The sequence below is a fragment of the Balaenoptera physalus genome (genome assembly GCF_965194825.1).
Source record: "Balaenoptera physalus genome assembly, chromosome: 10".
NCBI classification, from domain to species: Eukaryota; Metazoa; Chordata; class Mammalia; order Artiodactyla; family Balaenopteridae; genus Balaenoptera; species Balaenoptera physalus.
The window spans coordinates 62,546,768-62,571,440 of NC_138889.1; the positions used below are offsets into that span (position 1 = coordinate 62,546,768).

General features: G+C 54.0%; 1 protein-coding gene across 5 annotated transcripts in view; it reads left to right on the plus strand.

The window, feature by feature from the left end:
- Positions 1-24,673, plus strand: part of ARAP1 (ArfGAP with RhoGAP domain, ankyrin repeat and PH domain 1) — a 62,908-nt gene that overhangs the window by 17,747 nt on the left and 20,488 nt on the right. The window contains exons 2-12 of one of the 5 annotated variants that reach the window (XM_082411231.1): positions 38-122; positions 4,674-5,225; positions 16,495-16,664; positions 17,245-17,312; positions 17,921-18,051; positions 18,193-18,348; positions 18,880-18,949; positions 19,258-19,378; positions 19,785-19,987; positions 20,453-20,562; positions 23,007-23,206. In XM_082411231.1, the coding sequence (XP_082267357.1) occupies positions 4,717-5,225; positions 16,495-16,664; positions 17,245-17,312; positions 17,921-18,051; positions 18,193-18,348; positions 18,880-18,949; positions 19,258-19,378; positions 19,785-19,987; positions 20,453-20,562; positions 23,007-23,206 (1,738 nt within the window). In that variant the 5' untranslated portion in view covers positions 38-122; positions 4,674-4,716. Of the gene's footprint in view, positions 1-37; positions 123-4,673; positions 5,226-9,251; positions 9,622-16,494; positions 16,665-17,244; positions 17,313-17,920; positions 18,052-18,192; positions 18,349-18,879; positions 18,950-19,257; positions 19,379-19,784; positions 19,988-20,452; positions 20,563-23,006; positions 23,207-24,673 lie in introns of those variants that run through there. The other 4 variants (XM_082411230.1, XM_082411232.1, XM_082411233.1 and 1 more) reach the window with 4 other exon arrangements.

Below are 24,673 nucleotides of genomic sequence, written 5' to 3' on the forward strand. Positions count from 1 at the left end.
GCCTCATAGGCTTTCTCATTCACCCCTGTCCTTGCAGCTTCCACCTCAGGCCAAGATGAGGAGCCGTTCAGAGTAGCTGCCGCCTCCGGGGGACCCTGGCATTCTGGGCAGCCCAGCTGGTGGTGAGTCAGGGAGGGATGGGGGGCACTGGGCTGAGTGTGGCAGGCTAAGTCCCAACATTGAGGTGGAGGAGGCTTCATGAAGGTGAGGCCTAAGGTCCCGTTTTCCATTTTGAAAACTGAGATTGAGAGGCAGAGAGAGGGTGAGGCCAGAGACCTTGTGAAGAGCCTCCCGAGCGGGCTTTGAAGGGATGGGGCCAGGCAGGGAGGGACCAGTGGGTCAGGTGGGGTGTGTACCTGCTTACTTGATTTCCTTCCATGCCTGGTGAGTTATGGTCTCTTTCTTACTCCCAGATGATCGTGTTATCTTTTAAATTGTAATTTGTTGGAAAATGGTGTAAAATTAAAAAGATACAGAGGATACAGTGAAAGGTAACCCTCCCTCTCTTGTCCTGCCAGCTGCGGGTCTCCTCCCCAAAGGCAGTTTCTTGTATACCCATCGGAGTATTCTGTGTATAATGTGTGCATATGTGTATATGTATATGTTTTCTTTTTCTTTAACCCAGATTTTTACATAATAAAACAGTGTTCTGCACCTTGCTTTCCCACCCAACAATAAATCTTTATATCATTGAATATGAACTTTAGAATCTGCCTGTGGGTAATTTTAGTTGGGATTGTGTTAGCTTTAGCTTAACCCTGGAAGAACTGATGTCATTATAATGTTGAGAGCCAGCTTACTTAAGAACATCAAATGTATTTCTGTTCATTCGTGTCTTCCTTTGGGACCCTCAGGAGCCTTTTATTTTTTATTTTTTAAATAATATATCTATTTATTTGGCTGTGGCGGGTCTTAGTTGCGGCACACAGGCTTTTTGTTGCGTCGTGCGGGCTTCTCTCTAGTTTTACGCATGGGCTCAGTAGTTGCAGCACGTGGGCTCTCTAGTTGTGGTACGCGGGCTCTAGAGTTGCCCCGTGGCATGTGGGATTTTAGTTCCCTGACCAGGGATCGAACCCACGTCCCCTGCATTGAAAGACGGATTCTTAACCATTGGACCACCAGGGAAGTCCCTCAGGAGGCTTTTAGAAACATGCACATAGTTCAATATTTGGATGATAGAAAAAAGATGTAGAGTGAAAAGTTTCCCTCCACCTGAAGGTGGGTTTCCAGGGAAGCTGATGGGGCCCAGGGAGGGCCTGGGCAGTGTGTGCATGTGGTCATGTGTTTTTGTAAATTCTTAACAAAAGTAAGATGTTCTTTTTTTTTTTTAATTAAAAAAATTTTTTTTTAATTGAGATGTAATTCACAAATAACATTATATTAGTTTCAGGTGTACAACATAATGATTTGATATTTGTATATATTGGAACATGATAAGATACTCTTGTATTCTTTTTCTGAAAGAGGGCATCCAAATTGGGTAAACTTCAGGCCCTGTGAAGTCTGGCTCTGCTTCTGCTTGCTCCTGTCGCCCTCAACCCTCAGTTTTCCTCCTTACAGGCAACCAGCGTCACCTGTCTCCTATGTATCTTTTCAGAGATATCTTATGCATTTAGTGGTAGACACATACTGATCTATCCTCTCCCCCACTCCCTTTTTTTTTTCCCATGTGAAAGGCAGAATGTTCTCTATACTGTTTTGAACCTTTCTTTGGTCACTTAATACATACTGGAGGTCATCCCTCATCAACATGTAAGGAGTTTCCTCCTTTTTTTACAGAGTTTCCTCATTTTTCTTTAGTCATTTAGCAACACATCTTGGAGGTCATCTCACACTAATACGTAAAACGTTTCCTCATTTTCTATGGCTCAGTATTCTCCCGAATGACTACACTATAATTTAGTTAACCATTCCCCGATTTATGGGTATTTTGGTTACTTCCAACCTTTTGTTGTTATACACAATGCTGTAACCAATAACCTATGCACGTCACTTTGGACATGCATCAGGAAGACTGCAGGGTAAGTGCCCATGGGTGGCTGGATCAAAGGGCACAGAAGCATCGGGGTTTCAAATCTATGGTGGCATTGCCCTTCCCAGAGGCACTGGCCCGGCCACGGAGGGGAATGCCTCACCCTGTCACCACTTAGTGTGGGGAGGTTAAGTTCCTTTTCCTGTGTTTAAGAACCATTTATACTTTTCTTTCTGTGAATTTCTCTGTTCATATTCTTTGCCTATTTTTCTGTTAGGTTACTGGTCTGTGTCTTATTTCTAGGTACTTTTCACTTTTTAGGAAAATTAATCTATGTTTGGGGTATGAGTGACAGCCCCTAGTTTGTCATTTATCTTTTGGCCTTGCTTATGCCTTTTTTTTTTTTTAATCATGCAGGAATGTTTGATTTGTATATAGTTGATATATATAGTTGTATATTTCACTCTTTTCTTTATCCTTCTGGATTTGTATCATTTCCAGAAGGCTTTTGCCTCTCTGAGACAAGGGTTTTTTAAGTTCTTTCATGGTTTTATTTATTATAATGAAATCTTTGATTTGTCTGTAATTTATCCTGTTGTAAGGTGTAGAGGTCCAGCTTTGTAGCTTGCTCCACAGCTGTCCTGACAATTTAATAATCCATCTCTTCCCCACTAGTTTGAGATGTTACTTTTGTTGTATACTAAATCGTTAGATTTATTTGGGTCTATTTTTGAACTTTCTGTTCTGTTTAATTGATCTGTCTGTTCAAGTGCTGGTAACCTGTACTGTTTTAATTGCCACGGTTTTATGTTTTAATATGTGGTGAGGCTGATTCTCGCTCTTTACCCTTCCTTTGCCCCACTCCCTCACTTCCAGAATTTTCCTGGCTCTTCCTGCTTGTTTGTTTTTCCACATGAACTTTCAAATAAACTTGTCTAGCCACCGCCCCCCCCCAATTCTTTGTGTGTGCTTAGCAGGATAGTGCATATTTATAAATTAACTGAGAATTAATATCTTTATGATGTTCTCTATCCAGGAGAATATTATGTCTTTCTATCTGTCCAGCTCTTCTTTTTGCCCCTTAATAACATTCCACATTTTTCTCACTATAAATCCTTTTAATTTTATTTTTTTATTTATTTTTGGCTGCATTGGGTCTTCGTTGCTGTGTGGGGGCTTTCTCTAGTTGCCGTGAGTGGGGGCTACTCTTTGTTGTGGTGCGCAGGCTTCTCGTCGCAGAGCTTCTCTTGCTTTTCTTGTGGAGCACGGGCTCTAGACGCACGGGCTTCAGTAGTTGTGGCACATGGGCTCAGCAGTTGTGGCTCACGGGCTCTAGAGCGCAGGCTCAGTAGTTGTGGCGCACGGGCCTAGTTGCTCTGCGGCATGTGGGATCTTCCCAGACCAGGGCTCGAACCCACATCCCCTGCATTGACAGGCGGATTCTTAACCACTGCACCACCAGGGAAGCCCGATCCTGCACATTTCTTATTAAGTTTATTCTTGGTGGTTTTTATTTTGTGATGCTATTATAAATGAGGTCTTTCATCCTGGTTTCTACCTGGTTATTGCTTATAAATATCGATTCTATTATATTAATTTTGAACCCAGCTATCTTACTAAATTCTTTTATTGTTTGTAATAGTTTCTCAGCTGAGCTTCTCAGGTTTTCCAACTCAAAACTCATATTGTTGTTAAGTAATAGATTAACTCTTCTTTCCCAATTTTTATACCAATGGTATTTTTTTGTTGTCTAGACTTTTATGATGATGGAAGTTTTTCCACTGTTTTTCCATTAAGCAAAGTGCTGGTTTTTATTTTAAGGAAGTGTTGATCCATTTCTATTTTACTGATACTGCAATTTTTGTTTAAGTATGCTGGATATTGGGTTTTATCATATGCCTCTTTAGTATCTGTGGAGATGAACAGATAACTTTTTTCTTTTGATCTGTTAATCACTGCCTTGCATCATCTGTTCCTTGACTCTTGCCAGGTCAGGAGTTCTTGAGTATTGGTAGGGGACCTTAGTCCCCATTGCCTAGTGCAAGGCTATTTTGAAAGAACAAATGAATGAATGGCCTTTCCTATACATTCCCCCCTGCCCCTCCTCGGGGGTGGGAGGGTTTGCTCACTCATAGGACCAGGACCCCAGAGGCTGTGTGATGCTGGGTTGCCTCATCTCCTGGAGTATTCTGCTTCCTCCAGGGGCATGGAGGTGGGGGTAAGGCTCAACCCACAGACTGGGCCTGCAGGGGCACCAGCAGTGGTATCCCTCAATCCCACCTATACTTGCTAACCCCTGGACCTGGCCCTCAGCTGGAAACTGGCACCTCAGAAGGAATTGGGTCCTTGCCTGGGTCTTGCAGCGGGCGGGAGGGAATGTGTGTGCAGACATAGCCACAGCAGTGGACAAGGCTGTGGATGGGGGTTAGGGTAGTACCAACTCTGAAGGTCCTGGAGGGCTTCCTAGAGGAGCTGGATGCTAGGAGGCCACAGGGGTGGGGTGTCAGGTTTCAGGCAGTGGGAGAAGCCTGCGTGTTCAGAGACCAGGCAGTACCTGGCCTTGCCTGGCGCATGGGACACAGGGGAGAGGGCTTAAACACCGAGCTTACCCCATGGCATGGGAAAGCCACAGAAAATTGTTGACTGGGGACCTATACCTGGGCAACCATGCCTCTGACCTGTGCCCATGTATCTCTTCCAGGTCTGGACAGAGTCCTGCTGGCTGGCTTCTGCTGACAGGAACCATGGCAGAGGCCGGGGATGGGGCCCTATCGGTGGCCGAGTGGCTGCGGGCACTGCACCTGGAGCAGTACACCAGGCTCTTTGAGCAGCACGGACTGGTGTGGGCCACAGAGTGCCAAGGCCTCAGCGATGCCCGCCTGGTGGACATGGGCATGCTGCTCCCCGGCCACCGCCGCCGCATCCTGGCTGGCCTGCTCCGAGCCCACACGCCCCCAGCCCCTGCACCCCGCCTAACCCCACGGCCCGTGCCCATGAAGCGTCATGTCTTCCGCTCACTGCCTGTGCCCACCACTCCACCGGAGCCACTGCCCACGGCTGGAGAGGACGAGGGGCTACCCACTGCCCCACCCATCCCACCACGGAGGAGCTGCCTTCCACCCATCTGCTTCTCCACCCCATCCACGTCTGCCCCAGACCCTGTGCTGCCCCCGCTGCCTGCCAAGCGGCATTTGACAGAGCTCAGCGTTCCGCCCGTGCCCCCTCGCACTGGGCCCCCCCGCCTGCTGGTGAGGTGAGTGGATGCCGTCCAGAATGGAGGAACATGAGCAGAGGATCTAGAGGGTTGAGGGGGAGTCTGTGGCCTTTGCCACTAGGGTAAGAAAGGCACCTTGGTGGAGGGAACAGCATGTGCAAAGCTCAGAGGTGGGAAGCACCGTCCTCAGGTGCTCTGAGCAGACAGTGTGGCTGAACTGTTGTGTGAGTGAGGGTGGGCTCGTGGATGGCGCTGGTGGGACATGCTGTGAAGGCCAGGCGGGGATCCCAGGGAGTTTTTAAGCAGAGCGATCGGATGAAAACTGAGTACGGAAAGGATGACCCCGGCTGCTGGTAAGGTTGATGGGGGAGGAGGCTGGGAGACCAGTGAGAGGGCGCAGGGCCAGGTGGGAGGCCCCCGCTCAGGCTGTGCTAGTGAGACTGGAGAGAAGTAGGCAGATTGGAGTGAGAGGTCAGCCCTAGAATGGATGGGACTTGGGGACGGCCTGGGCATGAGCAGAGAGGGAGAGAGGAGGCTCATGGCATCCAGGTTCCCATCTTGGGTAGATGGTGGTGCAGTCCCTGATCTGGGCCCTGGCCACAGGAGGGAGTTTGGGAGGAAGTCTGGAGTTCAGTTTGGGGCCTGGTGAGATACTGGGAGAGCAGAGTGCATTTCTCAAGTCAGGAGGTAGCATGTGGAGGAAATGGGAAGTCTAGAATGAAGAACTCGTTCTGGGGGATGCAGCAACTGCCCTGGGCCTGGCGCTGGTGCTCCCGTCTTCCCCTTTCACACTGCTCCTGCCAAATGTCACCCGATCCTGGAGACACTTCTCAGGCCACATCCTACTCACCCTCCCTCCTCCCCAGAACTGTTTTCTCCCCTCCTAGCTCCTTGTACTCCTTGTTTTCTTGAGTTTCCTCCTAATTCTGTGGACATGCCATTTAACCTCCTTTACATATGCCCTCCCTTCCTGCCATTTGCTGGGGTGCCCAGCTTGGAGGAGCATCCCCAGGTGTGGCTGGATATGTGGGGTGTCATGGAGCTTTATTGCAGCACTTGGACAAGTCAGCCTGATCTGGGAAGGCTTCTTAGAGAAGGAAGAACTGTGCAGAGAGAGGTGTCCTGGTCCCTGTTACTGTTGGGCACTGTGCTGGGTGCTTGCTCACATGCTCTCGTTTGATCCCTGCTCAAGTGCTCCGGGGCATTTGTGTCCTGTTTTCAAGCAGAGAAACTAAGACTCAGAGAAGGGAGGGGGCCACTGGCTGGATCCATGCCAAGTATATGCTAGGGGAGCCGCCGTGGGGAGGATCTGGGAGGTTTTCTTCACCCAGAGAGGGGCTTAAAGTAAAGGGGCCTTCAAAGCCAAGCCAGAGCTGTGGTGTTTTGAGGTTTGATTGGTGAAAGCACACAGAGTTTATTGTGCCTTTCCCGGGTTCACACAACTGGGAGCAGCACTGGGGTCCCCCGGGAGCCTGGCTTATAGCCCGGACTGGAGTTTCCTGGTGCCACTGCACCCTCTAGTGGCCACTTCCTGCATGTAGGAGTAATTTCTATTTCCTTTAACTCCATCATTAGGATGGAGTGTGTGTCTGTGTGTCTGTCTGTCTATTTGCTTGTCTCTGGGGGTTGGGAGTGGGTGAACAAGGGCAGGAGGCAGGGCCCTGTCCATAGGAAGTTCACAAAGGCTAAGGAGGCAAAAACCCCAGTCGAGGAGTGGAGGCCTGGGTTCCTGCCTAGAAGGCAGAATACCTGAGCAGGTCCAGCTGGCTCCATGACTCTGATTAGGAGCTGCCCCTCTGGGCCTGTTTCCCCATCAGGTGTCCTCCTTGGCCCTCCATGGCCCTCCTGGTACTAACATCTGAATTCAGGAGACTTTCTGGGTAGAGCAAGGGTCCTATCTTCACCCCAGGGTACCAGGCCCCACTCTCAGATCCTCAGTCTGAACTTAGCCAACGTCTGGGAGAGGCCAGACTCCCATGGTCAGGAGTCCGGCCCTTTGTAGCTAGAGGACCCAAAATTCATTCCATGCTCACAGAATTTGTAGGCAATTATTCCTTGCAATTTGGGGCTGTTCCTTAGGGCAGAGTGGCAGGTGAGCTGCCAAGCCTGGCTTCCTGTGTCCTGGGGTCTTTGATATTTGGAATTGTGGGCATCTGCAGTCTTAGCATCCTGGGCTCGCAAGGTGTACAAAGTCTTTAAAGCCCGGAGGGAGAAAAACTAAGGGCGGACAGAGCCTCACATATGTGTAACAGGCGAAAGCTGGGCAGGTTTGGGGCGAGGATGGAGCCTGACTGGCTACCCTGTCCCCTCATAGCCCCTTTCTATGACTCCAGGCTCCGTGGTGCGCAGTGGAAGACTGCTCAGCCTGGCCTGCTCCTGCCCCCCTTGCAGGAGTCCCCGCTTCCTGATGTGGCCTTCCTGTCCTTGCCTGCACCCTCTAGTGATGAGGGTCTCACCCTCTCAATCGTAGGGCCTCTTACACCAGATCAGGTGGTGACTGAGGGAGCATTTTTGCCTGGCTCCAGTCCATCACTGGGCTCCCCAGCAGAATTTGGGATTTAGTGACTCCACATGAGGGCATGCCTGGCCGGTTTGTGAGTGTGCACCCATAGGCGTGTGTCTGTCAGGGTAGTAGCGTGTCTGTGTATTTTTGCATCCACACATGTTCTAAGGGAGGCGATGTATGATCCTAACGTATGCATGCAGGTGGGGATTTATACAGTTTCAGTGGTGACTTGCTGTAGTGTGTGCAAATTTATCAAGGCCTGTGTGCACACATACACATGCCCATGCTTACTGGTATTGTGGGGACTCAAACAGCGTGAGTGTATTTGTGAGTGCGTGTGATGTGGGTGGTGAATTGGCATGTGTGTTATTTGTGTACTGTCAGGTGTGAGCCAGTGTGTGCTTGTGCTGTGTTTGCACATGCTGCCAAGAGGCTGAGCCCCCTAGAATGTCAGCTCCATTAGTGCTCAGATGCTCGTCAGTTTCATCTACTACTGAATCCCCAACATCTGAAACAGTGCCAGGTGCCTAATAGGCACTCAGCTAGTGTTTGCTGTGTTAGTAAATAGATGAGGCCTGCATGAGCTTTTGTACTGCCAGGCGCTGAGCACATGTGCTGCCCATGCTGACTCAACCCCTAGTGGACCCTGGACAGTAGGGTTACAGGACACCCCAAATCTCTTCCCACTACCCAATCTCCGTCACCCCAGGCCTCTTAGAAAGGGAGAGACTTCAAGGGAGGCAGGCAGAAAAGGAGCAGGGATGGGGTCCTCTCCCCTCTGCCCCAGCTGGGTCAGGACTCTCAGAACCAGGTTCATTATTCTGCCTGGCCTGGGAGGACCACATTGCACCCTCAAAGGGTCTGCACACCCACCATCACTTAAGCCTGTCATAGGGAACTAGCTGACAAGTCCAGAGAGCCTGAGAAACTTCTTCAAAGTCACACAGCTCAGCGCAGGGGAAGCTCATGTTCAAACCCTGCCTCCTGGCCTGGGACTGTCTACTCAGCTCTAAGTATCATAGATGTGAACGCTCTGAGCCTGCTTCCCTGAGCGTGGCAGAGAGGTCATTGCTGATCCAGGGTTCCAGGGTCACCCGGCAGAGCCCCTCCTAGGCTGCTCTGGGCCTCTGTTCTTCCTCTGATACCTGGATGTCTGGAGATACCTTGGGAAGAGGGAGTATTTGTCCAGACAGGACAGCTACCAGCTAGAGTCACACTGCAAGGCCTCCCACCTGTGCTCTTGACCACCCTGCAGCCCAGCCAATCCCTGGTCTTCCTGAAGGCTGATCACTTGTTGCCAGGGCAGAACTTGCTCCCTTCAGAGAGCCTCTTTCCCAGCTTCTCTGGGCCTCTTTGTGGGCGTGGGGAGGGGCCAGCCAAGGCCAGGGCCTTCTGGGTGTCCACTCTGTAAGGTCCTGCTAGATGGCACTGGGGTGGCTTGTCCACTCACTCCAGCTGGGTGGGGGGGCAGCCTGGGGGCGGAGAGGAAGTGTCTGTCCCAGAGGATTCTGGGTGACTTTTCTCTCTGTCTCAGTCCGTGTTTTCAGGAAGTGTGTGTGTTGGCCAGGGCTGCAGGGGGGCGGGGGGAGGCGGAGAGCAGGAAGCTAGAGGAGACCAGAGCTGAATTCAGACACAGACACACACGTACACGTACACACACTCACTCACTCTCGCGGACAGACCCACAGTTACACACAGGAACACACACTCAGACAAGTGATCACAGACACTCAGACCCAAATCACGGGTGCACAGAGCCATGCCTGGACCCAGACGCGGCCTCAGGCATACCCAGGGAGTGGGGCCAGGCTGTCTGTGAGACCAGCCCAGGTCGGACACAGGCTGCACAGGCAGGGAACGGCACACGCTGGGCCCGGCTGACCAGAGCCACAGGAGTCCTCGGGCCCCGGACCCAGAGGGCGTCAGAGGGTGAGCGAGGGGCCGCCTTGGGCTGGGCTGTCGGCCAGGGGAAGGTGGGGAGGTTCCTCTGGCGGGCCTGGGAGGGCAGGAATCCCTGTCTGTCTGCCACCTCTCCGCAGGCTGGGTTTTCTGTGCTGGTCTCCTCCCCCTCCCTTTTTTACTCTCAGAATTTTCTGACTTCTTTCACTTTCTCTACATTTTCTGTTTTTCTCCTGCCCTTTCCTTTTCTCCCCTCTCTCTTCCCCCTCTCTGCCCTGGGCTTTCCAGGTCTCCATCTCCCCATAAACCTCTCTCCGCAGTCCGCTGGGAGCCCCCCGGGGCCTGTTTTCTGGGCTGCACAGACTCCTCCTCTGTGGGGTCTCTGCCCCAAGAAGGATCTGGTGCTGATCTCGGTTCTGACTCCCTGCGCCCCACTGAGGATTGCCTCCAGAGGCTTAGGTGACTTCTCTCAGGGTCAAATTCAAGGGTGCTGTGGCTCTGGGCAGCTCCTACCAGAGCCCCCTTGCCCTCCCCCAAGTCCAGGTGATAGGAAGGCCTGCCAAGGGCTGGCACTTAGCTGGCGACTTCCTATCCCTCCTTCCAGGGCTGGTGGTGTGGTGGGGGTGCCTGTGTCATTGCGGGGCTCCCCCCAATTGCTGTGATCCCCAGTGAGCTCAATAACCCTGTGCTTGGGCCACTGGGGACATAGAGATTCCTCTAACCAGGCCCTGTCTGTGTACCTGGCCCTGCCCTGCACCCTTGGCTCATCTTTCCATAGGGCCCAGCAGGCACCTGCACCTTCTCCTCCAGAGGCCAGCCCTGGGATGGGGGAGAGGGGCTAGTACAGTTGTGAGCCACCTGAAGGGTGAACTTCCTCCCCCCGCTGCCTTCACAAGCCAGCACAGGGTCAGGCCTGGGAAGCAGGAAGAGCTGCCATGGGAGACCTGGGCCTCAGCCCTTTCCTGCCCATGACAGCAAGACTCCCAACTGTGTGAGCTTAGAGGAGGGAGCAGTTTGGGTGGACTTCCTGGTGAAGGAGGCGTGTCCTGAGCACAGGGGAGTCGATGATCCGGGTCATCTGGGGATTAAACAAAAAAAAGACTCCCAGCAGGATGTCTGGCACATAGCGGGTACTTAGCAAGTGGTAGCTATATTGTTCCAGGGTGAAGTACAAAGAGCTGGGTGAAACCTTGGTTTTGAGGGTGGATGCCAGGTCAGTCGGGCACTGCTCTATGGAGGGATGGAGAGCTGCTGACCTCCAGTAATCAGTATGTGAGTGGGGCGATGGTCATTCATTCATTCCGAACACAGTCAAGGAAGCCCCCTCTGTGTTGGCATGACGAGGGATTGGCCTGAGGGGACTCACAGCATATGCAAAAGCTGAGAGGCATACCGCAGACGTCACATCTAAGCAAGTGAGACCCCAAGAAGGGCTTTCTCTGCCGTGGCTTGGACAGAAATAAATAGGACAGAGCCCGGAAAGCGCTAGAGGGGCTGACCCTTGGGCCTCATGATGGAGAAGGAAGGACGAGGGCAGCCACGGAGGAAGAAAGAAACATAGGGCTGAGGCCTGGGCCCCAAGTAGAACGAGGAAGTAGGCAGTTGGGAAAGATTGCCCCTGTGGGAAGAGGAGGGCAGAAGAGGAGGCAGATGTGTCCAAATCAGAGTCTGATCCCACCTCTTGGCCCTGCTGGTGAAAATCCAGGAGGTGGGTTTGGGCTGGGTCCCTCCAAGGCCTCTGTGACCCTGTAGGGGGAAAGTCCTGATTCCAGGACAGGGTATAGGCCTGGGTCCTTGGTCCCCTGAGGTCAGTTCAGTGAAGCAAACATTGACAGATACAACTATACTGAGTGCTCAGAAGTGTGGGGACTGGAGAAGCCTCAGGAGGCCCCTGGGGCATGAAGGGAGGCGCAAAGTGGAAGGGAAAGATGTATGATTTGCACCTTTGGAAGGAGGAGTAGGAGATGGCCAGATGGAATTGCGTTCCTGGTGGAAGGAACAACGTATGCAAAAGCCTGGAAGTATGCATTTATGGAATGCAGCTCAGTCAAGGTTGGCTGGAATGTAAGAGTGGATCAGTTCAAGGCCAGCCTGAGATATTCAGGCTGCCCCACTCTGCAGCCCTGCCCATCTGCCCTTATGGTGACTGACATAAATAGAAAGGAGTGAAGGGAGAGCCAGGGGCCACCCTGGAGGAGAGGGCTATGGGACAGGTTACTGGCCCATCCTGTGGGGCCTTAGCCTCCTTCCGCCACAGGCAGGGTGAGAAAGTTGTGCTGGTGACGTGTGGCAGTTGGCTCTCCTTACTGAATTATCAGTGAACCTGGAAGCAGACCAGAGAGGAACCTGAGGCTCAGAGGTAAAGTGACCTGCTTTGTAAGGACACAAACTGATGTGAGGTCTCGCTGGGATGCAAGCCCAGACCCACCTGGCTGCAAAGCTCTGTCTCTTACCTACAGTGACCACAAATATCATTTCGTCCAGGACAGGCCTGCTTACACCTGTTGCCCTGACATAGTTATTAATAGGGCCTCTTTTAACTCTCAGAAATGTTCTGGTTTATATGATTAATTATATGGTCACTCTACTCGTACCCATTCTGGCTCGGGACCCTCATATATCCCTCAACCCGCAGATACAAGGTTGGCTGTGTGTATTTGCCCTAAACCAATAAAACAAACCTTCTTAGGCTGAGGGCCCAGGCTGGAGTGGGCCCTGCCCAGGAGTGCCCAGATCCATATGTCACTTGGATAGAGGAGAAAGGGGCTGAAGGAGCAGAGGAGCCAGGAATGAGGGGCAGGGGGTGAGCAGCTCTGTGTGGGCATCTTGGAGGCTACCTAGAAGAGGCCCATTGAGCCGTATTTTGAGGTACAGATAGGCTTTCCATGGACTGAGATGTAAGGAGAGGGCAGGGAGATGCAGGCAAGAGGAAGTGGTGTAAGCGAAGGCTCATAGGAGGGACCACTGAGTCCCTGCTCAGGTTTGGGGTTGATCTTCTGGTCTTGTGGGGTCAGAGATCAGTGGGGAACGTCCCAGCTGGACCTTAGCTGCAGACTGGAGCTGGGGCTGCTCTAAGGGGTGTAGGCACTGAGTGGCCAGGACTCTGGCTGGGTTAGGGTCATTCTGTGGGCACTGCCCCTTCCCCTGGGATTTTCCCACATCCGTGCCTTCCTGATACCACTTCTCCTTTCCTGGGCCTGGCTCTGACTCAGCATGACCCTGGTGCCCTGTGGTAGGCAGGCGGGGGGTCAGCTTGGAGGCTTCCTGGAGGAGGTGTCTAGAATGAGGTCGGGAGGCCCATGGGGCCCCCTTGCTCCCAACTTCTTGGCACATAGCCCTCTTCCTGCAAAGGCTTTGCTGGGAGAGGAGCCCTTAGCATCTGTTCCCCTCTTCTTTCTTACCGTGGTAACACGGCCATCAGAACTGTGATCACATTTCCTTTTGGATGGAACATCAACCCTATAGCTGCCTGGATCCTGAGTTGGGTGGCCAGTGTGAGGAGACAGGCCTCAGAGAAGCCCTCAGATCCTGGCTGTGGCCTCCTCATTTGCCACTGGTGGTTGAGCTTTCAGCTGTGGTGCTGGACTTCCTGGGTGCAAATCCCAGCTGTGGGACCAAGGACAAATTACTTCGTGTCTCTGTGCCTCCGTTTCCTCATCTGTAAAGTGGGAATAGCAATAAGCCATACGTTATTGAATGAATGAATCCACGTAAAGCACCTAGAAGACAGCTGGGAAAACATACACACACATAATTAATAAGAATTAATTAATCCAGGTCTTCATTTATTTATTCATCCCTGCTGAGTGCTGGGCATACAGTAGTGAAGAAGGTGGGTATGGCACTTGTCTTAGGGAACCCACATGCTGGGGAGCCAGGCCTCAGGAAGGGCAGAACCCTCTCATATGATCAGGCAGTGATGGGGGAGGACTAGGGGCCAGAGATGGGAGGACCGATGCCGCTTGGGCTCTGAGGGTACTCTGTTGCCATCACCTTTGCCTCAGCACTGGCCCTCAGTCCTGGGGGAGGTGGGGAGCCAGGCCCACTCAGCCTGCTGGGTATTGGAAGGGCAGAGCCTGTCCCCCCTGCTCTGAGCCAGTCTGACTGGTCCTGGTCCAACAGCTTGGAGCTCTGCTGTCAGCTGATCACAGGCTGGGCCCCCAAGGGCCCCTTCCTCTTGGAGTCTGGGAGACTGTGTGATAGACTGCTTTGCTTGTCAAAAAGTCTCCAAGGGCATTGTGCTTGACTAGCTGGGGTGCCGACACTGCAGGTCATGCCCTTGGGCCTGTGTGTACTCACTCAGCCTTTCATTTGCTTCTCTCCCCACCCTGTCGGCCAACCTATCCACCTACCCATCCACGCCCCACCCACCCATCCAACATGCTCTCGTTGCTCACTCAGCCAGGCCCTATGGGTGGGCTGTGGGGATAAAGAGTCAAGTCCAAGGCTGCCCCTGCCCTAAAGAGACTCAGGGTCAAGTCGGGGAGACAGCCTAGTACAGTGTCCATCAGGGGGTCTTCGTAGGTCCAGCTAAACCCCTACCCTAGGCCCACTTGGCATCAGATTCCCTGAGAAGCATATAGAGAGGGAATAGCTGGCCACCAGGACAGCAGCAGGTCTTCCTCTGCTGTGGGGTCCTTGTGGCAGTCAGTGCCACCGTCCACACATCTGTCCAGGAGCTGTTCTCTGTGGTCCTCCAGGGGGCAGCTCAGGGATGAGGGATGAGACTCACAGCCAACAGGTGTGGGCGCCACCCTGGCTTAGAGAACTCTTGCCCCAAGGGGCCGGTATGTCTTCTAACAACCGCACAAGTGTGGTTTCAGGTCCCTGCACAGGCTGTGCCCGGTTACGAGCCACCACACTCTGGGAAGTCCAAAGCTCCAACTTCTCCCCCAGGTCAAGAGACCACTTACAGTTTCTCCTAGTCTAGGTGCAGTTCCACACTCAGGCCACTTTTGCCAAAGGCATTGTTGCCTCAGAGCATGGCTGACATACTACTTTTAGCAGGTTTCTATGGGGAAAGAGTTTTTTTGTTCATTCTTTACCCTTGGAGAGGAAGGAGATAGGGTGCAGGGTAATGTGGAAGTAGCCAAGTGTCCTAAGAAGCACCCAGACTGTGGAGTCAAGGTTCAGGTCCTGGCTTAGATGCTAGCACAGTACCTGGCACAAAGGAGGGAGGTACTAAAAAGCAAAAGTTACTTGGAATAATTCATCTAAAGCTCATATCAGAGGGGAACGTGGGCAGGGCCTGGAGGAGCAGGAAGGAGGGGTCAGGAAAAACTTTCAGAGAAGGGGCACTTGAGTAAGAAGTTAAAGAATCAGTAGATGTTCTCTGATCAGAGACCAGGGAGCAAGGTATTCCTGCAGGAGGCAACAGCAGGAGCAAAGGCCTGGCATCATGGTCATGTCGCAGCCCTTCCTTGCTTTCTCGGTGGTCACACACTGTCAGCCACTGCCAGGAACACTGGGGCAGTAGACCAGGCTGAAATCACCAGTGAAGAAAGTTGCCCACCTGCTCTAATGCTCCTCCTCAGCCCCTGCTGGATGCTGGCAGAGACCGCAGTTGGAGCCAGGCTTCTAGAGCTCAGGCACCTGTTCGGCTGGTGGTCTCTGTGCATCCTGTGTGCTGACGCACGACACGCCTTGTCTTGGTTAATCCTCCAGCCACCCTGCCACAACAGTTTTGTAGTCCTCATTTTACAGAAGAGGAAACTGAGGCTCAGAAAGGCTAGGTGCTTGCCCCAGGACACACAGGAACTAAGACTGAGGCAAGGTTGAAACCCACGTCTCTGATGTCCTTTGGAGACACTCAACCTGCAGGAAGCAGTGCGATCTGTGCTGAGACAGACAGACAGGAGCACTGTGGCTGTGGGAGTCCAGGCACCTTGAACCTGGCCTTGGAGTCAGAGAAGGCTTTTGGGGGGAGTGCTGGCAGAGATGAGAAGTGTGGTGGGTTCAGGTGAGTTTGAGGGGTCCCGGGGGATGGTGAATATTCAAGACGAGAGAGAAGATGGTCTTGATCCAGAGACCCACGGCTCATGGCCTCAGGACTTGGTTTCTAAGGCTCTGGTCTGTGCCCTTGGCCTCGATGCCCATTTCAGTCCTGCGCCATCCATTCTCCAACAAACGCCTTCTTATCCTTAAAAGCTCAGGTCCAGGGACTTCCCTGGTGGCACAGTAGTTAAGAATCCGCCTGCCAGTGCAGGGGACAGGGGTTCGGTCGCTGGTCCGGGAAGATCCCACATGCCACGGAGCAACTAAGCCCGTGCGCCACAACTACTGAGCCTGTGCTCTAGAGGCCACGAGCCACAACTACTGAGCCTGCGTGCCACAACTACTGAAGCCCGTGCGCCTAGAGCCCATGCTCCGCAACAAGAGAAGCCACTGCAATGAGAAGCCCACGCACTGCAATGAAGAGTAGCCCCGGCTCGCCGCAGCTAGAGAAAGCCCGTGCACAGCAACAAAGACCCAATGCAGCCAAAAATAAAAATAAATAAATAAATAAAATATAAATAAATAAAAGCTCAGGTCCAGTCTTCCCTGACTCCCCAGGCTAGGATGCAAACCACCCCCCACCCCATTCTGGTCTTCATCTCTCTTTTAGAGTGGAGACCAAGTGGGTACATGTGGCTAAAAGTTAGCACTTTGGGGACAGGTGACCCTGTCCCAGCAAGGCAGGGCCAGCTCATGAAGCCAAAGAAGGTACCTGCTCTGGGGAGCTTGGAGGGTTTGGGGCAGGGGAGTGAGGCAAGGAGGGCTCTGAGTGTGTGGAATGAATGAGTTGTGCTGCTGCTCATGTGAGCTGGGGGCGCAGTGGGTTTGAGTCCTGTTTCTGTCTCAGTGTCGCTGGCGCAGTGACTCAGCCGCACTGAACTTGATGCCCAACTTTTGGTCTGTTCCCAGCCTTCCTAACAAGGAAGAAGAGTTACTGTCACCGCCACCATCATTCTCTCCCCAGCCAGAGCCTGAGGAGCCCCTGGCTACCTTCCCCCGGGGGCCTCCCCAGCCCCCATCTCCACCTCCCAGCCCCCCAGAGATTCCCCCGAAGCCTCTTCGCCTGCTCCCGGAGTTTGGTGAGTGCCGTAGCGAAGCATGGGGCTCTGGGTAGGTAGCCTGGGATCAGGGCTGGAGTCTGCAAGGACGTAAGGCTCGTGCTCCCCTTTCTGTTGGGCCCTGCCACCGACCCACTCTGTGGCCCTGGACAGGTGAGCATCCTTCCCTTCATCCTCAGAATGGAGACAGCACCCAGCTCTCTGACCTATTGACTGTTAGGTGTGGGCAGATGGCAGACTTCCTGATTTGCCCATGGTTTAAAGTCTGGGACTGTTTTCCACGGTCATGGGCAGTTTGCTTTTCCTTGGATTGTCTACTTTTTCTAGTCTCGATTCTTGTTGCTTTTTTTTAGCCTTTTTAAGACAGTCCCTACCCTGACCCCCCAAGCTTGCTGCCTGGTCAGACCTCCCTGTGGTGGCCTGGCCTCTCCTTTGGCCGCCCCCTAGTGCTGTCCTGTGAAGCCCTGAGAATATAAATAGCACTTCCTGTCCTTTGTGCCTTTTTTTGAAAGCCAAGCCAGGGTGGGGCAGGGTCTTTCTTAGGCTGGGGGAAGCCAGGCTTCTTTGCCGCTGAGTCTCCCCCTCCCCTCTATCTCCCCAGATGACCCTGACTACGATGAGGTCCCAGAGGAGGGGCCGAGGGCCCCAGCTGCCGTGATGACCAAGAAGGTGGGTCAGGCAGTGGTTAGGGTTTGGGCTGTCTGCCTGTCAGCGTGGAGGGCGGGCTACCCAGGTGCCTTTCAGACCCTGGGGACCACCAGATAGAGAGTAGGTAGCCGGCTCCCTGGAGAGTTCCCTTCCTCTTCACTGTCTTGCTGTGTGGGGGTCTGGGGGCTCTGGTTTGTGGCTCCAGATCCAGTCTTCAGCTGCATCTGGATGGCTGTGTGGCCCCTTCTCTCCCTTGGTGTTTGGAGCACATCTGTCTTGGGGTGTCTGTCCTTCTGTCTCTGTTTCACTTTCTGTGTCCCCGTGTCACCCTTTCTCTGAGTGCCTTAACTCTCCATCCATGTGTCTTTTTCTCTAGCCCTTTATCTTTCTTTGTCTCTCACCTGGGCCCGTGCCTGCACTGGTGTTCTCTGTCCTTGTGACCCCGTCTCCCTGGGTCCCTGTGCAGACTGCTGGGGGTTGGGAAGGAGAGGAGCGTGAGGAAAGAGAAGTAAATGTGCAGAGTCGTGTGGGTCCAGGGTGGAGTGGACAGAGGGGGATGTGGCAGCCCCTAGTTGGGTGTGATCTGGGGCTTGAAGGGGAGCATGACACTGAGCGGGTCTGGGGAGCAGGAGGAGCCCCCAGTGAGCCAAGTCCCTCGGGCCGTGCGCGTGGCCAGTCTGCTGAGCGAGGGGGAGGAACTGTCCGGGGACGACCAAGGGGATGAAGATGAGGATGACCATGCCTACGAGGGCATCCCCAAGTAAGCGTCCTCTTCTCTCGGGTGGTTCTCCCACCCAGCTCTCCTCCTTCCCCAAGCCCGGCCCAGCCTCTCCATCTCCTCTGCCCCCACCCCATGGGAGCCCCCACTCTGGCCTCCTCATTCCCTCTCTTCTCCCCCCAGTGGTGGATGGCACACCAGCAGCCTGAGCTCATCCTTGCCCAGCAGCCTCCTGATCCCTGATCTCCCACCGCACCCCATGGACGGGCTGCCTATGGGCCCCACCCCCAGCCCACCAGTCATCAAGGCTGGCTGGCTGGACAAGAACCCACCACAAGGGTGAGTGAGGCCTGCTGGGTCCTACTGGTGCTCTGCGTGGTGTGGGCTCTAGTATACTGGTATCGCGGATCAGAAAACCAGAGGGGACAGGGTTATTGGAGCAGGTCTCCCTCCAGGCAGACTGTAACCGCCGATCATCCCCACCAGACCTATGCTTTATTACCCTTAAAACTGAGAAGTCCTTTCTCTGGCGGTCCAGTGGTTAAGACTCTGCGCTCCCAATGCAAGGGGCACGGGTTTGATCCCTGGTTGGGGAACTAAGATCCCTCATACTGCACAGAGCAGCCAAAAAAACAAAAAAACAAAAAAAAAAAAACCCTGAAACTGGGAAGTCCTACTTTGAGTCTGACTTCAATCACTCTTGCTGTAGGTAAAGTTCATCTTCTCAGTGACCACTTGGGATCCTTCCTCCCTTGGACCTGGCTGTTCCTAACTTTGTATGTGGCTGCCAGAGGGGGCTAGGGTGATCCCGGAGCCTCTCCCTAATTCCCAGTCCTTTGCTCTGTTGTCCCCCTGCCTCTACCTCTCCAGATCTTACATCTATCAGAAGCGATGGGTGAGACTGGATACTGATCACCTGCGATACTTTGATAGTAACAAGGTGAGGCCTGTGTTAGTCCGTGATATGACCCTGCTTCAGCCTGGTCTTGGGTGGAACCCCGACACTGGGCCCAGGCGGAGTCCCTCCCTAGATGAGTCCTCACCAGAGCTGTAGTGTGACTCCTTGAACTGTGTCCTCCTGGCCCATTGGCCAGCCTTGGCCTTGGCCAGGGTTGGTGTAGGGGCTGTCACTGACCACCTGTGGGAGGTGGGGCTGCAACCTTCATTTCAACAGAGGTTGAGGGAGACAAGGAGGGGCTGGGCCTCTGTGGGCCTCACCCCCACAGTCGGCTCCTCTCTCTCCCCCAGGATGCCTACTCAAAGCGCTTTGTCCCTGTGGCCTGCATCTCCCGAGTGGCTGCTATTGGGGACCAAAAGTTTGAAGTGATCACGAACAACCGGACATTTGCCTTCCGGGCGGAGAGTGATGGTAGGGAGGGGGGCAGGAGGAAGACTGGCAGTTTGGCTTGAGAAGTGGGGGAGGAGAACCAGGGCACATCTGCTCCCCCCACATCAAACCGAGAGACGAGTCAACCCTCTGTGAGGTGGGGGAGGGGAGGGCCTCCTCTGACCAGCTTTGTGCTGAGTCCTCAGAACCACACATCCCCATTTACAGGGGAGAAGCAGGCTCAGAGAGGCCAAGTGCCTTGCCCACCCTAAGTGGCACAGCTGGGATTGGAGCCTGAGCTTGTCCAAGTCAGAGAACTTAGAGATAGGTGGGCCAGTCTGGGCGGGCTTTCTGGCAGAGGTGTTGCCTGAGGAGCCTGGAATGGGGAACCCTTAGGGGGATCCCTACCAGGCTGAGCTGGGGCTTACCCCTTCCCCTTTGCCTGCAGCGGAGCGGAAGGAGTGGATGCAGGCCCTGCAGCAGGCGGTGGCTGAGCAGCGTGCCCGGGCCCGACTGTCTAGTGCTTATCCATTGGGTGTTCAAGGCTCAGAGCCCCCTGACCGCGCCGGCAGCCTGGAACTACGTGGCTTCAAGAATAAGCTCTATGTGGCCGTGGTTGGGGACAAAGTGCAGCTTTACAAGAATCTGGAGGTGCGACTGGTCAGCCAGGCTGCTGAACCTCTCCCATGCCCCCTGCCCCCCACCCACCTGGTCCTTCAGCCCCAACCCCTGCCCACCTGTTCCCTCAACCCCACCCACCTGGTCCCTCAGCCCCCACCTCCCCTATCCTGGTCCCTCAGCCCTGCCCTTTCCCCCTTCCCATGACCCAGCTCTTTGCCTGCCCCCCTTCCTGCCCCTAGTTCTGACCCCTCTCCTGCCTGGTCCCTGAGCATTACCCTCCCATCACCGCCCTGGCTCTTGCACCTCTTATTTATTGCTACATGGCCTCTGATCAAGGTCCATTTACCCATGCCCAGATTCCTGAGCCCTCCCTTATCTCCTTCCTGGGCACTTTCTAGTCCCTAAAGTACCACCTCCCCCTCCTCTCTGCCCCCTCCCTGGGCCTTGAGCCCTACCCCTCAGGCCTTGCCCTCACCCCTTCCCACCTACTGCCAGGAGTACCACCTGGGCATCGGCATCACTTTCATTGACATGAGCGTGGGCAACGTGAAGGAAGCAGCGGACCGACGCGGCTTTGACCTCACCACCCCCTACCGCATCTTCAGGTGAGCCTCCCTCATTGTTCACCTGCATCCTCACTCCCTCCCAGTATTTTCTTCTTGCATATGTAGGAAGCTGCCCCTTCTTCTAGGATGGATTTCTCCCCTCTCTTCCCAGCCCTACCCACCTGCTGGGCCTTTACCTTCACTTGCTAACCTGCTCTGATCCCTTCCTTCTAAGAAATCTCACTTATACCCCCCTCCCTCTGTCTATCACTGTCCCCCCTTCCCTGCCACAGTGTTCCCATATGGGCTTTCTGCACCACCCACTCACCCTGCTATCCCCTCCAGCCTGCCCTGCTCCCTCAAAAGTGCTTGTCTGTCAATAATAGTTGCTTGTGATCAAAGGCTGCTCTTCACTCCCTATCTCGTGTCCATCCTGGGTGCTTCTCCCTGAGCCTCCAAGACTCTACCATCTTGGTTTCCTCTGACCTCAGCCATCCCTCAGTGGTCTGTCTCTGTCCTCTGTCTTCTACCTGGACAGACTCGCCCACTCCCAGGCCTTCAGCCACTGCCTCTGAGGCACTATGCCATGCCTGGGTTCAAATCCTGTGTATCAGCTCAGCTGCCGTGACGGAATACCACAGACCCAGGGTCTTAAACAACAGAAGTTTATTTTCTCACAGTTCTGGAGGCTGGAAGTCCAAGGTCAAGATTCTGTCAGGGTTAGTTTCTGGCGAGATCTCTCTTCCTGGCTTGTAAGTGGCCGCCGCCTCACTGTGTCCTCACACGGCCTTTCCTCTGTGCACATGGAGAGAGAGAGAGATGTCTGGTGTCCCTTCCTCTCTTTATAAAGAAACCTGCTCTTAGGACATTATTTAACCTTAGTTACCTCCCTAATGGCCGTATTTCCAGATACAGTCACACTGGGGTTTGAGGCTTCAACCTGTGAATTTCAGGGGGACACGATTCAGTCTGTAACATCTGGGGTCCATCCCTGGGTCACTACATGACCTGGGCAAATCACTTGGCCTCTCTGTGCCTCAGTTTCCTCGTCTGCGAGGCAGTCTCTGTGAAGCTGTATCTGATACAGTGTGCCGTGACTGCTCAGTCTAAACCGTGTCACCCGTCCTCCAGCATCGTCTCCTTTGCCCTGAGCTCAGATCTCTGCCTTCAGGGTCTTTCTCCTGAGCTATAGAGCTGCACGTCTAATGGTTCTGTGGACATTTTCCCCCTTATATTCCTCCCCAGCTCACTGCTCCTCCTTGGGCCCCATCTCCACCCACGGGGACCCCACCTCTCCTACTCACCCCTGTGCAAACCCATCACTGCCCCTGTCTTGCCTCCATCACTCCCTCGCCTCCGTCTGGCCCCTTTCCTGCAGGCCCTAGGCATGTGGGCCCTCTGGCCTGGCGCCTGCCTCTTCACCCTTGGGCTGCCTATCTGTGACCGTCAGAGGATCCTTTTTTTTCCTTTTTGTTGAAAGCCAAGTTTGTATTTGTTCATTTCTTAGATTCGTAGTAATCTTTGATTGACGTCTATGGCATCAGATTCTTTGCCATCCTCCTTAACTAACACACAACTGTAACCAGCCACTTTCTCTGGAGTTTTCCTTCTCTGTCAGCTTTCCAGAGCCCTGCCCATTTCCCTAGATCCTTGTTGTCATGGACCTTAATCAGGTTGATTTGGTGTTCAGCTCCAAGGGCCTCCACCAGCCTGGCGTGCGTGGGCTCCCCCAGTTGGACGCAAGCGCACAGAGACGGGCTTAGCGCTTGGCTGGGGCCTTGGCAGCTTGGCAGATTCAGCCTTCGTGGGCGAGGGTGGTATCAGCACCTCTCGTAAAGCAGCACTGACGTCCATTCCATCTCCAGCAACAATGCCCTCCTCGGCCATGGCAGTGGTGGAGCCGAATCTTGAATGCACACATGTGACTTGGTGGCAGCAGGGAAGGAAAGAGCTAGAGGGAGAACATCTCTGTGTCCCTCACCCCCCTGAAACCCTCTACGGCTTCACTACTGTCCTCTGGGTGCACTTTGACCTCCTCTTCATGGCACAGGCTTGCCTTCTCTGTCTCCCAGCTTCTTTTCTGCCAGTACCCCCATCTTGCCCACAGGCCCTGGAATGCCCTGTGTGCCCTCCTGTCTGTTTGCACATGCTGTTCCCTCTGTCTAGAACACCTTTCTACCTCTTCACCTGGGTAAGCCCTCCTCATCTGTCAAGGCTTAGCTCGGCCACCATTTCTTCCCAGCAGCGTTTTCTACTCCCTGGGCAGGGCAGAGCCTCCTCTGGCCCCCTCCGCCCCCAGCCCTCATTCACACGTCCCTCAGATTTGGGGTGTCCTTGCCTTCGTCCACGCCCACCCTCGCCACAGACCCTGGGCACCTCCCTCTTCCGACAGTCAGCTCTCAATGCATTATTCACCCCCCCTTCATGCTGTGCCCCCTCATGCTGCCCCCAAATCCCTCTGAGTCCTTTCCCACCAGTCCCCTACCCCACTTCTGTGTCCCCAGCTTCTCGGCCGAATCGGAGCTGGAGAAGGAGCAGTGGCTGGAGGCCATGCAGAGAGCCATTGCCGAGGCCCTGTCTACCTGGGAGGTGGCCGAGCGCATCTGGGCCGTGGCCCCCAACAGATTCTGTGCTGACTGCGGAGCTGCCCAGCCTGACTGGGCCTCCATCAACCTCTGTGTTGTCATCTGCAAGCGCTGTGCAGGTGTGTAGGGGGGTTGGGGTGCCAGACCAGGGCAGGACAGGGCTGGCGTGTTGAGAAGGCAGGTGGTCTGGCTGGCTGGAGGGGCTGGAGTGAAGGCAGTATCAGCATCGTTTATGAAGTTGCACTTCTGTGTCAAGCCTTTCCCACCGTGATTAACCTGCACGGCAGGGATTCAACTTCTCACGTCATGAGTGGGGACACCGAGGCACAGAGAGGGAAAGTGGCTCCTTCACGGTTACCTGGCAAGTAAATGAGTCTGGATTTGAGCCCAGGCCTGTTGGAGTCTAGCACGGCTGTCACATCAGAAGAGCGGAAGTAGGCCAGGTCTGGCAGGGCTTTGCAAGCAGAGGGAGGAGCTGGTGTTTTATCCAGAGGGGGATGGGAGGCAGGGGTGGGAGGGACGTGGTCAGATTTGTGCATCCGACTCTGGCTGATGGGTGGAAGCCGCGTCAGAGCTGGTGAGACTGGAGACGAGTGAGGAGACTGCTGCGGATCCACAAGAGAGAGGAGGTGGAGCCTGGTCCCAGAAAGCGAGCGTTTGAGAGATGTTTAGACCAATGGAGGAAGAGTCCCAGATCATACGCGGAGGATGAGAGAGAAAGAGGGTGGAGCCTAAGATACATTCATCTGTTCAACCAGCGTTTATTGAGGGTCTGTGCTGGGCACTGTGCCGAGTGCTGGGAAAGGGGCCCCACTGGGAACAGTCTTGGCTGGCTGGAGGTGGGGACCCAGGGGTGGAACAGTTCTGGGAAGTTGCTGCGGGACATCTAGGTCAAACGTCTAGGAGGCCTTGGGCTATGAGGGATGGGTGTGGAAAGCGATGACTCCATTGGAGACCAGATTAGGAAGGCATCGGCTCATGGAAGGAGTGAGGGTGTCCGGAGTGGATGAGATGCTCCATAGGAGGTTGCAGAGCGAGGTGAGGCCTAAGCCAGAGCCAGGCAGTGCCAGGCACTCATGGTGCCCCCAGCCCAACCCCTGCTCCAGGGGTCCCTTGTGGGATCTGTAGCTGAGCAAGGCTGCATCCTTCCAAGCCCAACTTCCCCCTCCCCTTTCATTTCACAGAGATTTATTAAGCGCTCACTGTGTGCCGGACTTTGTTCCAGGCACTGAGGCTAGATCCTAAAGCAGGCAGTCAACATTCCTTCTCTCGGGCAGCTTACATTCTGATGGGAAGAGGCAGAAAATACATACACAAACCAGTAGAAGTATCAGGCAATAACAAGTGCTAGGTAGAGAACGTGTTTGCTGAGAAGCCCTCTCTGAGGAGGTGACAGATCAGCTGAGATCTGAATGTCAGGAGGGAGCTAACCTTGGGGAAATGGGGGAAGAGAATCCAGGCAGAAAGAACAGTGAGTGCAAAGGCCCTCAGGTAGGAATGAGCATGGATGACTAGAAGAGGAAGGAGAATTTGAGCGTTAGCGGGGGAAGGGGAGGGGGAGAGGCATGATATGAGGAGAAGAAGCA